The sequence below is a fragment of the Panthera onca genome, chromosome F1 (assembly GCF_046562875.1).
Source record: "Panthera onca isolate mPanOnc1 chromosome F1, mPanOnc1 haplotype 2, whole genome shotgun sequence".
Lineage (NCBI taxonomy): Eukaryota > Metazoa > Chordata > Mammalia > Carnivora > Felidae > Panthera > Panthera onca.
In genome coordinates this window covers 35,149,774-35,167,202 of record NC_138355.1, presented here as the reverse complement: position 1 = coordinate 35,167,202, position 17,429 = coordinate 35,149,774, and the positions used below count along the sequence as shown (strand labels likewise).

General features: G+C 48.5%; 1 protein-coding gene across 5 annotated transcripts in view; it reads left to right on the top strand.

The window, feature by feature from the left end:
• Positions 1 to 16,373, top strand: part of HHAT (hedgehog acyltransferase) — a 325,652-nt gene extending 309,279 nt beyond the window's left edge. For all 5 annotated transcript variants that reach the window (XM_078441116.2, XM_081791895.1, XM_078441115.2 and 2 more), the window contains one exon: positions 15,056 to 16,373. In XM_078441116.2, coding sequence (XP_078297242.1) covers positions 15,056 to 15,147 — 92 coding nt within the window. In that variant the 3' untranslated portion in view covers positions 15,148 to 16,373. The remainder of the gene's footprint in view (positions 1 to 15,055) is intronic.
• The last annotated feature ends 1,056 nt before the right edge of the window (positions 16,374 to 17,429 follow it).

Genomic DNA, 17,429 nt, shown 5'->3' with positions numbered 1-17,429 from the left:
AGAACCTGGTGCCTGCTGGGGGCACGTGACATGGACAGTCTTACTGCTGGGCAGGCCTTCTTCCATTGAGGGCGGGGGGTGTACCTAGAGGCTGGGAACCACCGAAAGATGGTCTAGAGAGCGGAATAGCTCTGCCAGGCTGGTAGTGACCAGACACAGTCTATGTTTCCTTAGCTCCTGTGTTCTCTACACTGGCTGTCCGTGCTCTGAGTCCTGCCGCACACATACCTCCCCCATTATCCCTCTGTAGGTCGGGGGCCAGACTTTCCTAGCCCATTTTCCCCAGCCCTTGACGTTATGTCCAGCACATGAGAACATGCTTAATGTTGAGTGAATGCTGGCTCGCTCATTCATTCATTCATTCATTCATTCATTCATCTACATCAGGGGACACTCTGAGGTTATTTTACACCCAATTCCAGTCTCCTTAACTTCAAGCTAGCCTTTCAATCTCTCTGGTACCCCAGCACTTAGCTCAGTGCCCTGTATGGAGTAGGAGTTCAATAAGTGTTGTGAATGATGAGTCACAAAGATGAGTTTTTCTTCGGATCAGATCCTTCTCAGCTTTTACTGCAAGCACGGAGCCAAATCTTCCCAAATGGAACACACAGCAGCCCTAAGAAAATGGGGTGGGAGGCTCTGTGAAGTGAAAGGTGCCAGCAGGCTTGGTCAGCACTGCCCTCAAGATGTCATCAGAGATGGCACCAACAGCCATGGTGAGAGGGGCTGTCACAGTTCCTTCTTCCAGCCACCTCAAGCCTTGTTGCTGGGACCCAGTGAGGAAGAACTGGGTAGATGACACCGGCCCGATGGGGGAAGTCCAGACACGAGCCCTGGGACGGTCTGGTAGACATTTGCCCTGTCACTGTAGAAGAATCCGAGAAAGCACACTGGGGCCTGGTTCCACGCCCTGAGTTGACCCTCACCAAGGGAGCATCTGGGAACTCCACAAGGAGACCGGAGTGTAAATATTGTGCTCTGAGGTCACAAACAAAACCAAGCCAGAATCTGTGGCTGCTGGCAGCTGACAGTTAACCCCATGTAAAGACTACCAGGAGGAGAGAGCACAGCGGCTATTTCCTGCAGGATCCCAGCCTCCCTGACCCTCCTGCTGGCACAACAGGAGGCCCAGAGGAGGCAGGGAAGGGTGCGAACACCTTCACGCTTGCTGCTGCTCACGTTGATTCCTAACAAGTCTGGCCTGCGTCGGACTTGCCTCTCAGCCCCTCTGCAGCAGCTCTGTGTTCTCTGCCCCTGGAGAAGACTGGTTCGAGGGGTTTGATTCTGAGCAGTTGACAGGTGAGGACGAGAGCTTCCCCGTGAGCATCCCCTGTGAACTGGCTCTCTGCAAAGGCTGGACAGGGTCAGGACCTGCAGGCTGCCCAGGAGAGCAGGGTTGCCGGAAGGACCCTTGGCAGGGGGCGGGGGACAGATCCGGGTGTGGGCCCAGAGCCTCTCTCAGTACTGCCCGCAGTCCCGCACAGACCCGCCATCAAGGCCATCAACCAGAGTTGGGAGCCCGAGGGGGAACACAGTGTTCCTTCAGAACGGGATCTTTAAGGCACAAAAATGTCTTTTTCTGTAACCCAAGTCCAAAAAAGTATCTGAGTCACTTTCTACATCAGGTAAATATACTCATAAGCACTTCACTAAAAACTGCTGTATCTTGTAACATTTCCACAGCTTGTTGCGACATGGCCTTCTGTTTCCAGTACAAACAGGATGTCCCTCCTCCCCTGCTCCTGACACAGGGGCTTTTAGTCTGACCTCAGCCTTTGTCTGTACATTTCCTGGGGTGTGGGGGAGGGCAGGATGGTTTGAGAGCTGGAATTTCATAGGATCGTAATGTCTGAGAGGTGGAAATTACCTGGGGCCTCTAGTCCCACTCCCATCAGAGACTGCCGTCCCCAAGACACATCTTCAGGGACTCTGCCTGATGCCAACAGGGATGGGAGCCCGGGATGCCCGCCTTGTGGGGAGGCGCTGCCTGGTACTTGCTCCTTTCAATGGCGGCCAGAATCTACCTCCTGTAAGTTCAGTCTGTGGTCCAGTTCTGTCTTCCAGAGGGACACAATAAGTCTGATTGCCTTTGCATGTGATCTTGTGGTCTCTTTCCAGACTAAACTCTGACTTATCAGCATGCCCATGCTCTGGAGCCCTTCTAGACCTGCCTTGATGTGGCTTCTGTGTGGCAGTGTCTCCTGTGAAACATGGTGCCTGGAGCTGGCCAGCCTCACTGGAATCTACCTGCACGTGCATGTGGCTTTCTCTCACCCTCCAGTTGCACACACATCCCCGTCGCTAGCCTCCCGCCTGCCATGTGACACTGACTCTGGCTGCCGTCTTGGGCCAGGTGGCTGTGCTTGCCCCATGCTCCTGCAGGGGAGGAGTAGCTGTGGTGCAGGGCAGCTCTGTGCCTCTCCGCTTGCCCTTGGCAGAGCCCAGGGGCTCCAGCACGTGTGGGTTTGATGGGAGAGTCCTGTGGGGTCTTTTGTGTTCCTTTCCCTCCCCTAAATAGAGTCCTTGCGTCGTCCCTGGGAAGCACTGATGCTTCTTTGACAGAGAAGGACCCAGTCCTGAGGCTACAGTCGGCCTCTCCTTGTGCTGCCTTCTCCTGGTGCCCGGGACCATGTGAGCACTGAGCTGCTCTGAGCGACTGTCCCAGCTGCTGCGGGACAAACAAGCTGGTTCCCGCTCTCAGGCCAGCTGGCTGGACGGTGACACGTGGACCCTGCTGCTGCCAGAGTATCCCCTGAGCCTGCCCATACTTAACCTGTTTCCCACGCCCCTCCTTACACTGACACCTAGGAAGTGAGAGGCCTTTTCAAAATCCCACTTGTAAATGTTGGAGCCGTGTTTTTCTGAACTAATCTCAGAGCTGTTTTGTGCTTCTGCCAAGTCCCTTCTCAGGAAGGCCCCAGGCAGCTCAGGTGGTTCAAGTCAGCACGAATGAGGCCAGGTCTGTGGTCTGCTCCATTGCCCCCCGCTGCACCCCAGACACGGGCGGCCTGCCTGTGCCAGGTTGCAGGAGCAGGGCAGAGGGTGGGGGTGACCGCTGGGTCAAGCAGCAGCGCTGGAAGACGGGGCACAGATGGCCTCTTTGGTCCCTGATACCTGCAGCGCTCAAACCCACCCATTCCTCAGCACGGAGGTGAGCAAAATAGATTCCGCAGACGGAGCAAGTGGGAGCAGCAGGTGAGAGCAAGACCATCGCTGACAGGCAGACGGATGGTTCCTTCCTCTTCCCGAGGGGCTGGTGGTGAGTTCAGCCCACTGACCCTGCTGAGAGCTCCGGGAAGAGCAGCCACCACTACCACTGAGGCCCTGCTTTTATTCTTCTGTTTTTGCTGAGAAATATAAGTCAAGTAATTTGCAGCCCTTTATGTAACAACTGCTTTTGGAAAAGAGCATGTCAGACACATCACTGACATCATCTTTCAGATATTCATATGGTGTAGGCATCGCTCTCTTTCTCATCCTTTCCAGCTCTCTCTGGTTCATTCATTTGGGGGTGGTAAGAGACTGGGTATGACTGGAGTGACTTCCTGCCCTGCTGTCCCTTGGCAAAGTCTAGATGTTCATGGCCAGTAGATGCCGGGGGCCTCTTCTCCCAGGCATACCTGTCAACGGCCTTCAGATCGTTCAGGGGTTTTGCAACAACTTTTATTTTTAGTCACCTATAGCAGGGACTTGGGAGTCTTGTGAATGAGGACTCAGACGTCCACAACTGTATCTGTGTTTGTCCCGTCTCATCGTTATCCGCTGCCCATGTACCATGCGCACCCTGGTCCTAGTGCCCTGGGAAGAGAGAAGCAGACTCGTGGACTCTCAGACCTGGTTCTGCTTCTGCTGTGAAAGAGGCATCTCCTCCGTTGTGCCCGGGCCTCCTTGTCTGCCTCTGCTGCATTCCCTACAGGAAGAAGCCCGCTGTCTCCTGAGCTTCTGTGGGGTTGGGGGATCCCACTGCCAAAGTGTGCCTCTGCCCCCCAGAGAGTCTCTCCCCTCCCCACAGCTCTATCCTCCGAGGTGTGCAGATGTCTCCTCAGACCTCTTCTAGGGGCAGACTTTTATATTTGCGCAGGCAGCTGTCTTCTCCAGAGTCTTTGTGTTCCCACGGAAACATTGCCAGGTGCGTCAGCCCCTGCTCCCGTGAGGTGCTCCCGGGCCTCCTCCATCCCATATTTGCATAGCTGGATTAGAAAACAAAAACCGTGAGGCTCAGCTGTTTTATCATAGTGACACTTCAACTTACTTGTGGCAGCCCATCCTCCTAGCCTCTGCGGTTGTTTGAGAATCTTGTCTCCACTATGTTTTATCTGCGGGTCTCCGTATATGTACATTTGGATGACGGAGCTGAGGAACCAAGACTGGAGGGTCAGGTGAAGTGTTCGGGACCCAGGGTGGCACGCTAAGCCTTCAGGGGCACCTGCTCACAGACCTCAGATGAAGGCACGCGCTGCTCATATGACAAGGAGCAAGGTGGCCTGTCTCAATGCCGGGCACACAGTAGGTGCCTCATAAACACCATTGTGGGTGAGTGGTTGTCCGGGCTGTGTGACCGGGAGCCTGATCCACCCTGTGCACATCCTTTTGTTTGAGGGAAGTGCCTTTCATGAGCGCTCCTTTGTTAGGCCATGTCCACCATGTTACATAGTGTGGCCATGAATTAATGATGAGCAACGGCCTTAATTAGACTGTATTAAAAACACAGGTTAAGGAAGAGAAACAGCTGGGAAGCGTGTTCTGATTGTGCAGCCGCTGGTCCCAGCGGTGGGAGTTGGGATGGCGGCACCAACTGCAGGGACAGCTTTCTGGGAAGCAGGTCCTCACCCATTTGGCCCAGAGAAGGAAAATATGCGTTTTCTCAGCACTGCCATCTACTTACGCTGTCAGAGTAAGAAAAAGTGGCTTTGGCTTGTTCCCCCGCTTCCTCAATTTCACATGAAATGATTTTACTTTATGGAAGTGAGTGCTTCAGTAAGCTTCTGCCCGCCAGGCTTGTACTGGGAGGTAGGAAAGGATGAAAAATGCAGCCTAGGTTGGCTGCATCAGGATGTGAAATTGACCATGAACAACGTGATTTATTAATGACCGCTGTTTGTGCCGGTTAAAAGGTGCACACGGCGCCTGGCAAACAGCTCTTGGTCAGGAAGCTCCCGGAGGGGGTTTGGAGCTACCCCTTCCTCTGCGTCTCCCTGCTAGATACTTCATGGAGGCTCAGCCCATGACAGAGGCCAAATAACCGTGGCTCTGACAATTTTAATAAAAGGGCACTCAGGCATTAGGAGCATGCTCTTAATTTTTTTTTTTTTTAAGTTTATTTCTGAGAGAGCGCGAGAGAGTGTGTGAGCAGGGGAGGGGCAGAGAGAGAGGGAGAGAGAGAGAATCCCAAGCAGGCTCCATGCTATCCGCTCAGAGCCCGATGCGGGGCTCGAAGTCACAAACCGTGAGCTTGTGACCTGAGCCAAAATTAAGAGCTGAAAGCTTAACCGACAGAGTCCCCGAGACGCCCCTGGGAACATGCTCTTTAATGGATACAACCTAAGTTAGGCTCTCAACAAGACGAAGGATAAACATGTTCATCAGTGCTTTCTTTGTCCCCCTTGACGAAAACGGAGAGATTGCGGCTTCTGAAGACGTGTGACCTAGTGACTTAGTGGTGGATGATGCTGGAAAATAGAACCCTGCTCCTTCTCCCTCCCTGCTGCTACCTTAGGCACCAGGACTAGAGAACTTACGGAGAGGGACCAGGCCAGGAGGCAAGCGCCCGGTGTGGGCCTTTTCCGTCATGTGGCCCAGGTTATGGCTTTGGGAGCTTAGGTGGCCAAGTGGAGTTGGAGTCACACGGCCCTAAGTCTCACTTTGGCATGATGACCAACTAGCTCTTACACCTTGGGAAACTTACTTTACTTCTCTGAGCCTCAGTTTCCTTTTTCTACAAAGTGGGGCTAATAATACCTGCCCGGTAAGGAGACTGTGAGAATGTGGAGCGCGCCCAGCAAGGTACCTGATAACATAAAGCTCCATAACCGTCTGTCTCCTCTGTTCCGGGAAGGAGCCCAGTTTATGAACAACTCTGTTAGTACAAAGTTCTTCCCTCAGAACAGTGCCCCCTAGAACAGTTCCCCTAGAACAATGGTTTCCAAAATGTGGCTCTTGGACCAGCAGCATCCACCTCACCTGGGAATGCGTTAGAAATGCAAATCTCAGGCCCACCGCAGTCCCGCTGGATCGGAGCCGTGTATTCTCTTTTAAGGTGTTCTCCAGGTGCTGACGTGGGCTCACGTTAGAAATCCTAGTGCCCTAGGATTTCGTGCTTTAGTTTCATGAACAGATAAGAACCATCCAGTCCTCCTTTCTCATGAAAGGATGTGAAAGAAGCAGCAGAGCCTTTTTTGGAAAAACACTAAGGCCTCGAAACCTGGGTTCGAGACCCAGGTTTGTAAACTATATGGAGGTAAGAAATTGTTATTTAACCCTAACGTGGCCAGAGCCTGTTCCTCAGCCCTTCCGTCCCTATCCCCATGGGTTTGAAAACAGACCCGGCAGTTCACAGGCTTCGAAGCCTGGGCAGCTTTGCTCTTGCTGTGTAGCCCTCTGATGGGAGAAGGCTCCTGCCCTGTAGCCTTATTAAGGTTCCAGCCCTAAACTGAGCTGTTAAGGAAGGTCTACAGGCCAGGACTGTTTGGTGAATGGCTCCACATGATCTCTGGTCTGGGACTACTGGAGTAAATGAGATTTAAATAAAGCTACCCAGGCACCTTATTCACCCCCCCCCCCCCAATCAGGCCTGAATATTGTTAAAAATAAAGGCTGTCAGGACCTAGCTCTTTTAACAAAGGCAACGGCGTGTGAAGTTATTGTGAATAATGAATGAAATGACAGCAGTGAGGCTGGCAGGGTGGTGCAGAGAGCCTCAGGGCACAGGGACACTGGTCCTTCTCAGACCCCAAGCCGGCACCCTCAGACCAGAGTTTGCTGCCCAAGCTAGCTCTCTAAGGGGAGAAACACTTCACCTCTGCTGCCCTTGGAATGGATGTCACCAATGTACGGGGTAGGGAGCTGGTGTTCAAAATATCTAGCAAATGTAAGGCATGGGCACAGACCAGTCGATCCAAAGAGACGGCAGCCATGTGCCTGGAGCACATGCGTTTACCAGGTGTTTACCTCTTTTGATGTGTTATTAGAGAACGGTCATGAGGGAACAGCTGGGACCATGGCTTTTACTGACTAGCAGGGTAGTGAATCAGCCTGTTAATGTTAGGTAGAATCTCTCTGAGGTGTACTAGCTGAATGTCCACCCTGAGTGTACCATGTGAGGCGGTGCTCAGTGTCAGTGAGAACGAGTCTATTCTTTGTTTCCCAGATCCATCAGTCACCAAGTCGTATGACTCTGTCTTCTGCAGTGTCTCCTGGAATCACCTTGGTTCCGTTTCCCCATCGGATATCCTTCTTTGAGCCTATCCTTTCACAAAGGCTGTCTGTGGCGGTTGAAATTCATCAGCCTTCTATCTGTCTTCACCAGGATGGCAATGTGGGCTCTTACATATGCGCCTGCATCCGCAGGGATATGGTTGGATATGTTGGTGGCATTTAATAATCATAATACATCCTTCACGTTTGCGGGCTTAGGTTTCAACCAAGGAGAGTTTGGGGAGTGAGACTTGTTTCCTTTGTAGCCCAGTGGCTCTCCGGAATAATGAGAACCTCCTCTCTCTTAGAATGAATGGTTTTGAGTCACTGACATTGGTGCTCCATGGGACCAGAAAGGGAGTCCATCTGTTCAGCTCTAGGGATCCTCATGCCAAGCTGAGAGTGTTCCTTAACCCAGCAAGGTGACAACTGAGTGGTGGATGAGCAAGAAAGTCAATGGACAACAGGGCGTCAGAGCCTCTGGCTAGAGAACTTGCCTGGGTGGATAGAAGGAGGAAGCTAGGGCATTGTTCATTGTTAATGACAGATAATTATAGATTTAAAAAAAAGGACAGGCCAAAATCCTTCGGACTTTTCTTGAAATAGGATTCAGCCTGACATTCTGGACTTGGGATGTGGACCCTGGGCCCTTTTGAGGCAGTGTGGCTTCAAGCAAGAGTATTAATATAGGTTAATGATTTCTATCTTGGAGTGTTGTAAGGATTCACAAGACTATATATTGTTTGTAAACTGTGTAGTAGATTGCATATTCTTTATAAACTACTTACACAATGACAGAGACTATGGTGCTGGGGGACTGGGAGCAAGGGCAGGAAAAAGCCTTCCCTGCAAAGTTTGTTCATGCGCTGGTCACCAGCCATTTTCTTCTAAAAACTGTTAGCATGGGGCGCCTGGGTGGCTCAGTCGTTGAGCGTCCGACTTTGGCTCAGGTCATGATCTCACAGTCTGTGAATTCAAGCCCCGCGTTGGGCTCTGTGCTGACAGCTCAGAGCCTGGAGCGTGCTTCGGATTCTGTGTCTCCCTCCCTCTCTGCCCCTCCCCCACTCATGCTCTGTCTCTGTCTCTGTCTCTCTCTCTCTCTCTCTCTCCTTTCTGTCAAAAATAAATAAACATTAAAAATAAGTAAGTAAATAAATAAATAATAAAAAATGGTTAGCAGTAGGATGTGGCCTTTGAAAAAGCCCTGTTAAAGCCAAGATGGTGGTCACAGGCTTAGGAGTGTTGCCCAAACTGACAGCTGAGTGAGCCTTTGATGGGGTAATTGATAGCTCATACACAATTCAGCAACTCAATTAACTCCTCTCCCATTAGGAAGGATTGATTTCTTCCCTGGGATAGGGATTTGTGCTGATTCAGCTGCTGAGTGTGTCCGCATAGTTAAGTAAAAGCTCTTAACATTCTCCTCCCACTCAGAGGGCCCAGTGGAAGAGAGCATGATTAGGGGAGCCCACTGCTCGGTCCTCCATGCAGCCTGTCCTCCTGCCCCTAGGGAGTTGAAGGATTGCAGACCACCGTCATTTCAAAAGTGAATTGTTCTTCTTGCATCTGCATCTTTTGTTTGAATACCTTAGGGCGTATATAACCTAGCAGCAGAAAACTGCAGGTCTGTGATTCGGTAATGTTCCAGTGTTATCTTAAAAATTTTTTTTTTCATTTTTGAAAAATTTTTTACAACTTTGAGACTGAGAAATCATCTGTTCACAGTAAAATACCATTTAAGGTCTTTTTCAGTTGTATATACCCTTGAAAACATTCCCATAATCAAGATGCAAAACGTTTTCATCATCCCCAAAGATTCCTAGTGCTCCCTTTGTAATCTGTCCCTCCCTCTGTCCTAGCCCCTGGCAACCACTAAGGAGCTTTTTGTTACTCCAAATCAATTTTCGTTTTACATAAATGGAATAATACGGTATGTATTATTTTGTCAATGGCTTCTTTCAGCATAGAATTGTCTATTGTGGTAAATTATGTATAAAATAAAATTCAGCATATTAGCCGTTTTTAAGTGAACAGTTCACCGGTATCAAGCACATTCACGTTGCTGTGCAGCCATCACCGCTGTCTGTCTCCAGAACTGTCTTAATCTTGCAAAACGGAAGCTCTTGCACCGTGAAACAATAACTCCAATAAGTCCCCTAGTTCCTAGCCACTTCCATTCTACTTTTGGTCTCTAGGAATCTGAATCCTCTAGGTCCCTCATGTATAGTATTTGTCCTTTCGTGTCTGGCTTATTTCATTTAGCATAATGTCTTCAGGGTTCATCCATGTTGTAGCCTATGACAGGGTTTCCTTGTTAAGGCTAACATTCCACTATATGTACAGACAACATCTTGTTTATTCGTCTGTGAGGGGACACTTGGGTTGTTTCCACCTTTTGGTTATTGTACGTAATGCTAGTGTGAACACGGGTGCACAAATCTCTCTTCTGGTTCTTTGAATTCTCTTGGGTATGTATGTGATAATTCTGTGTTTAATTTTTTTTAATGTTTTTATTTATTTTTGAGACAGAGACAGAGCATGAGCAGGGGAAGGGGCAGAGAGAGAGGGAGACCCAGAATCCGAAGCAGGCTCCAGGCTCCGAGCTGTCAGTGCAGAGCTTGATGCGGGGCTCGAACCCGTGAACCACAAGATCATGACCTGAGCTGAAGTCAGACACTTAACTGACTGAGCCACCCAGGCGCCCCTCTGTGTTTAATTTTTGAGGAACCTCCCTACTGTTTTCCACGGTGGCTGCAATCATTTTACAACGTTACCTTTTAAACAAAGGTGTTCATTAGACTTCTTGTTCTGATTATCCCATCACTTTCCAGAAAACCAATCTGATATATTCTTTGACTTGTCACGGCCCTGTGTGATGATGGTCTTTTCCTTCACTGTTCTGAGCCTCGGCCTTTCCAGTCTTTTCAGACTGATGTAATTGCTCAGAAAATTGCTCAGCCATAATAACCTCAAGTAAAATTACACTGCTTGCTTTCTTTTAGCTATAGACATTTCCCTCTGTGTCCTACCTATTCTCATTAGATGTAGTTATTATACAACTCACCAGTGTCCTATTAACAATATCATGATACAACCACCTCCATCCTATTAACTCCATCTATTATACCATCTACATTGATCTTCTTAATTGAATCTGTTGTGCTGTATATCCTACTTATGTGCATTATCTGTCAAGTAATATGCCCTATTAACTATATTACCCAATCTTTTGCAACTGTCGTCTGGCTTGCTGGATTCCTGTTTGTGATATGTCCAGTGCTGCTTAGGTGTCCTCTGTTAAAACTGTTCAGCTGTTTCGATCTTCACAGGTCCAGGTATCAAAAGCCAACTGGGACATATTACTGAGTCTGGGAGCTTAGCCAGGAATATGCTGAGTGTGCAGGGGGCTTGGCCTTAAAGTACTGTCTTAAGAAGGATCTTTTCCTTTGACTAATGTCATACTTCCCACCAGGCTTTATGAGCTACATTAATGGGACGTGTGCGCGTGTGTGGGTCTGTATGTCTGTGTGCACACGCACAGGGTTGGGGATGTGGGGGTATGGGAGTTGACCGGACGCTGTAGATCGGAAATCCTGGTGAGAAAGGAGACCCTGGAAGGAGAACACAGAGTGGGGAAAGGCCAGGGGTAGTGAGCGCTGCAGGGTGGGGTCTCTGTTCATTTGGCAGGAAAGAACCCTTGTTGACACCATCTTTTTTGTTAACGGATGACAAGCCTGGATGACTGCATCATAGCAAACCTCGAACGTTGCCAGAATGCCAGCCCATCCCAGTGTCTTATTCTGTGATCATCTGAGCCCTGATAAAGAGGAGGCTCTTCCCTAAGCAGCCCCCCACACTTGGATCACATCAGTGCTTCGTTAGCAGCTGCCACAGTCAAAGACCCTGTGCCTACAGGCACCGCACAGAGGGTGATGTTGATGTCTGATGTCTAGGAGAGGACCAGAAACACAGAAAATGCTCATGAAACGCTGGTTGAAGGCTGTGGAAGGGTGACTTGTGGAATCTGTCTTTTCCTTACCATCACATATCTTGCTCCTGAGGTCAGGAAAAGGTAAGAGGTCTTTGGCTGCCATCCAGTATACACTGGGGTTACTATCTGTAGGAGCACTCATGTTAAAAAGGCCAGAAAGCTATGTATTCGTAACTGCTTCATACACTGTACATGTAGACTTCTCAGGTGGTTCTGTAGTAATTCTTTGCATTTTTGTAACGCTTTTTATTTATCTTTTAAATGTTTATTTTGAGAGAGAGGGAGAGAGCACGCACAAGCGTGTGCACGTGTGATCGGGGGAGAAACAGAGAGGGTGAGAGAGGATCCCGAGCAGGCTCCACGTTGTCAGTGTAGGTCCTGATGTGGGGCTTGATCCCACAAACCTTGAAATCATGACCTGAGCTGAAATCAAGAGTCTGATGCTTAACTAGCTGACCCACCCAGGTGCCCCTTGAAACAGTTTTTAAAAGCACTGTCAAATCTGTGATCTTATTTTATTTCATGTGCTTCTGTTTATCTTTGATTTCCCATTGTGTAGATGGAGAAACGGAAGCCCTCCTAGGGTCTCATAGGAGAGTCAGGATTACAAGTCTCCTAACTGCTGTCTGCCTGCCTCTGCAAATGACATACAGTTAATGGTAGAGGGAATTTTCACGGCCCAGCTGTGGTCCAAACTGAACACGTATACGCCTCACTTCTGGGCAGCGTTAGGGCTGTTCTTCCAGTTCTGTGTGCTGGCCAGAAGCTTTCACGGGGATGTGAAAGCTTTGTAGCCATGGGGCTGGACACAGCTGTCCAATGTCTCAGGCCCAGCTTTGTGTAAGTAAAACATCCCCATTCTCCCACCTCCATAGCCAGCCTCTGGGTTCTGTGTTTACCAAACACCTGCCAATGTGTCACCCTAAACACAGCTGAAGTCTGGGACTGCTTTCTGTGCCCAAAGCCCCCTCCCTGATTTCTGCTCCCTGAGCCCACTGAGGAGCAGATGTTGACAGGACTCCTGGCATCTGTGTCTGGGCCACAGAGGTAAGAGATCAGAGGGCCTCCAGGCAGGATGGGTCCACTTTGAAGTTTGAAAACGTACTTGGCTCCACTGGGCTGAATAGTACCCCCCAAATTCATGTCCATCTGGAACTTCAGAATGTGACTTCATTTCGGAAATAGGGGTTTTGCTGATGTAACTAGTTGAGTGTCTTGAGAAGAAGTCATCCTGGATTTAGAGTGGGCCCTAAATCCAATGACCAGCTTCCTTATAAGAATAGAGGACACAGAGGTACATAGGAAAGAAGGACACGTGAAGACAGAGACAGAGATTGAAGGTATGTTGCCATAAGCCAAGAAATGTCTGGCGTCATCGAAAGCTGGAAGAGGTAAGGGAGCAGTTTCCCTTAGAACCTTTAGAGAGAGATGGCCTGCAACACCTTGATTTCAGACTTTTAGCATCTAGAAGTATGAGAGAATGAATTTCTGTTGTTTGAAGCCACTAAGTTTGTGGTCGTTTGTTCCAGCAGCCACAGGAAACAAATACACTGGCTGAGTAGCAGACAGTAGGTAGGACTGTAGGGCTGGTCCTAGAGCCAGGCTTTTGTGAGTCCTCTGCTCCCCTCACTTGTCTTGCCTTGAGGGCCTAGGAGAATTCTGGTGCCAAGCTAGTCTAAGGAGGCAAGTTTGAAATGAGTTCAGAGGAAGACCGGAGCTGGGCTTCTCTGTTGTCACCCGAATTTTGGTGGAGAAAGACTTCTGCGCCCTCTCTCCAACATTATTGCCACCTTTCCTTAGTGCCCACCGTAGGCCAGGCACCATGCGGGCCTTTACATCATTTCACACGTTCCTTCCTTATGTCTTAAGTCAACTCGGGGCATTATAACAAAATACCATGGACTGGGTGGTTTAAACAAGAGACTTTATTTCTCATAGTTCTAGAGACTGGAGAAGTCCAAGATCAAGGTGCCAGCTGATTTGGTTCCTGGAGAAGACCATCTTCTTGACTTCTATATAGTCACCTTCTAACTGTGCCATTATATGGCAGAGAGAGAGAGAGAAGCCAAGCTCTTGGTGTCTCTTCTTTTTTTTTTTTTTAATTTTTTTAAAACGTTTATTTATTTTTGAGACAGAGACAGAGCATGAATGGGGGAGGGTCAGAGAGGGAGAGAGACACAGAATCTGAAACAGGCCCCGGGCTCTGAGCTGTCAGCACAGAGCCTGACACGGGGCTCGAACTCAGACTGTGAGATCATGACCCGAGCTGAAGTCGGACGCTCAATTGACTGAGCCACCCAGGCGCCCAGACTTGGTGTCTCTTCTTATAAGGGCACTAATCCCATCATGGCCCCACCCTCATGATCTGACCTCAACCCATTTACCTCCCAAAAGCCCCACCTCCAAATACACGCTGGGAGTTAGGGCTTCAACATATGAATTGGCAGGGGGATGCAGTCAAGTCCATGGCATCTTATAAAGACTCTTAATAAAGTTGCTCTATCCTTTTAGTTTTACATTTGAGACTCATTAAGTGGCTCAAGGTCACACAGATGGCAAGTAACAGAGCCAAGATTTGAACTGATGTTTAATTTTACTTCAGAGTTTGCACATTTAACCACTATGCTATATTAATTGAACTTTTATTAATACTAATAAGCAGCTGACTGTTGACATGGTAGGAAGAGAGCCTGTAGAGTAGCAAGACCATCTGGGGCTCCCCCCTGCAGCCTCCCTACTTCTGTCCTTACCCTGCCTGCCCCTCCCCAAGCAGGAGCCACAAACCCATGATCCATGTTCCTGGGGTGGCCTGTGATACACTTCTGGCGGTCTCTCCGGCAGCTTATCTCTGTCCCTTTCCATCTAACAAACTCTTGCTCACCCCACACGGCCCAGTTGAAATGTGCTCTGTATACATCATTATCTAGCACACAGTACATGGCTCATAAATCCCAGTAGTGTGTGTGTCTCTTTCCTGAGCTGGAGTGGGATCACCTGTTTTGGCATCTGGTACCTTCCATAGCACCTCTGGATCTCCAGAGCACCCAAGAAATGTTTGAGCAAGTGAAACATGTAGAAGGCATGGAGATAATTAAGTGACAAGTACTCAGCAGAAAGGGCTGTTAATTGAGGAGGAGGAGGGAAAGGAGGAGAAGAAGAGGAAAGAAAAGAACATCAGATATTCTAAGACAAGTACTTATAGAAGGAACCACTAAAAGCTTTGAGTTTTGAAAGCAAATGTTTAATTTAGGCTCTCCCTTCTGTGTGCTTACAGATGGCACTCAATTCAATATGACGGCCAATCTATATTTTGAGATTTACTGTGGGTCTTGTGGACTTTTCTCCTTTTTTGATTATTAAATACTTTAGTTTTCTAAATAGGTATTCTTTAAAAGCTTGTCCTATTTCTAAATATAATTCCCATTTGAGATAGTGCACTCTTCATTTTATGCTGACCCCAGTGGGAATGTAGGGTTCGGGTTGTTGGCGTTCCAGTTAGAGCACACTTTCTGGGAGGTGTGTGTCTAAATGTGTCAACCGAGGCCCGTGTTTCTTGAGTTGCCTTCCCCAAAGGGGGAAGAGTTTGCACCCGTGGGAGGTCCCACCCCAGGCGTTTCTAACTGCTCTTCCATCTCTGCCCTCCCCCTGCAGGCTGGCCGTACGTGACACTCTCTGTCCTGGGATTCCTGTACTGCTACTCCCATGTGGGCATTGCCTGGTCCCAGACATACTTGGTGGACTAAAGCTGCCCTGGCCCATGCCAGCCCTTACCGCTGGCCTCCGAGCAAATGGTGCTTCACCCTGACCTCGCACACCAGATAACCTCCGAGGGACCAGTGCTTGATCTGTTCATCTTTTGTTGAAGTTACCTCACTCCAAGACTGGAAGCTGGAGCTCTCATAGAAAATTGACAACCAGAGAGGCTTCTAACTTTGGGGAGCTCATCTCCCCCATCATTTTCCTGCTGAGTAAGCAGGGGTCCAGAGCAGGAGAATCTTGCTCAGCTGCACATGGTGACGTTGTGGTCTAGAACCCAGGCCCAGTGGCCCTTTGGGTTCTTTCTACTTTACCAAGAATTACATGCAATAGACGTTTCTCGATTAGAGCACAGAAATCTTGATAGTGATAAGGCCTGTTATCCACTGAGCATCCTTCTGAAACATTTTGGTAACATGTAAATGACCTCTTCCCCATGTCCTGCAGTATGGTCGCTAGAACCAGCACTGGGGTCTGAGTTTCACACTTCAGCTCCCCAGCATGGCGGGGACAATGTCATGTTTCTAGTTACCCAGTCAAAGAACATACAGCATGTCCTGTGGTTTCCCAGGGGTCAGTACAGAAGACCAGTTATTTAAACACTACCCAGGTGACTGACATTTGGATGCTTTGTGCCCTAGATTTACAGAGAAGTATAAATATGGCAGTTCCTCTAGCAGACAGTTAATCTTCATTTCCCAATATAGAAGCAGAATTAAGAAACCAGGAGATAAGTGTGTCCACAGACAGGTGCTATCTGGTAAGTGACAAAGGGTAAAGGATGGTCTTTTCTCCTCTCCATGCAAGTAAGCTCCAGCAGTCATCTTCCTACTCAGTGGTTTACACTCAGTTCACATTGTTTTGTTTTGTTTCAAATAAAATGGAGCCTTTCCTATCACATTGATAATTTACATAGTTGTAGAACCATTTTGAATTAGTTTTTGAGGAAAATGCTTAAAACCGAAACACATAAGTCTCAATTATTCATTCTTTTGGAAAGTGATGACAGGCCACTGACCCAAGTGGTAGATAATTCTGAATATGTCTGTTTGCCTTTGGAGGTTTTGGTTCTTTGTTTTCTTTTGAGAGGGCAGGTGCTAAGTGGTAAAGAAGCTTTGAGGTTTCAAGACATAGTGTACCTCGTCATGGGCAAACTTAATATATATCTCAAACACCTGAATTAAATTGTCATTGAATGAAAGGTTCCCTTGGACCTGGTCTGGCCACATATCTCGTATTTGTTGTCTACTGTGGTCCTTATGTCCTGGCCATGGTTTGAACTCCACGAGATACTCCTAGACTGCAGGACCGGCCATCTTGCTGACATCCGTTCTTCCTAGCCCTTCTGCCTGGAAGAGCAGTTGTAGGGTGGATGGTGTGGAGTGGGCACACCCGGTGTTGGCTCCTTCAAGGAACAGACCCAGAGGGGCAGGCGGGCCGGTAGCAGTGGCCTCAGCAACCGACTTGGTAAGTGAGAAGGAGGCCCAGGCAGGTGGTTCCAAGGTGCTGGGAAGAGTGAGCACTCAAATGATTACAGTACATCAGGGACCGATACTAGTTCAGGAACTGTGGTCAGCTGCAGGGAGTTTGGCTGAAGTTCACATGGAAGGAAAGGGCTGGCTAAGGAAACACAGGAATGTGAAGATGATTGTAGGCAAGTGTCTTAATGTACGTACGTGTATAAACAATACAAAGAATTTTGAACGCTTCAGAGACACCATTGATGTAAAAACAAACAGGCTTATTCATTCACTCAACTGTATTAGAAGAATCGGTGAATATATTTGAAAGTAATAAGCCTGAATTTCTTTTAAACTATCACATGATTTAGAGTGGTTCTCAAGAATTAGTAAATTATTTGAGGCCCAGTTAACCAACATGTGGATTTTCTAGGACCATTGTTTTCTTACTTTAGCCTCTTGCTGTTCTCCAACTATAATATGAAAACAATAATAAGCCTCTCTTCATGCATGTGAAGTAAAATCTTGGAGTTACTTTAAATGAGACTCTTGAAGTATCTCTGAGAAGACAGAGCAGTTCCAGCTGAGGAGCGTGTGACATGTCACTTTCCACAGTCATCAGCCCTGGGCAACTTCAGGCATGGGGCTGGAAAGCAACTAGACGATGTCCCAAGGTAACTTCTAGCCCCAGGATCCTCTGACCTCAACCTAGCCCTGGGCAAGCCAGAGCGCTCCAAGCAGGATTGCCAAGATGATCCCCAAGGAGGCAAGCAAGACATCTGAAGGGCAGCCAACTCGTGGCCATCTTG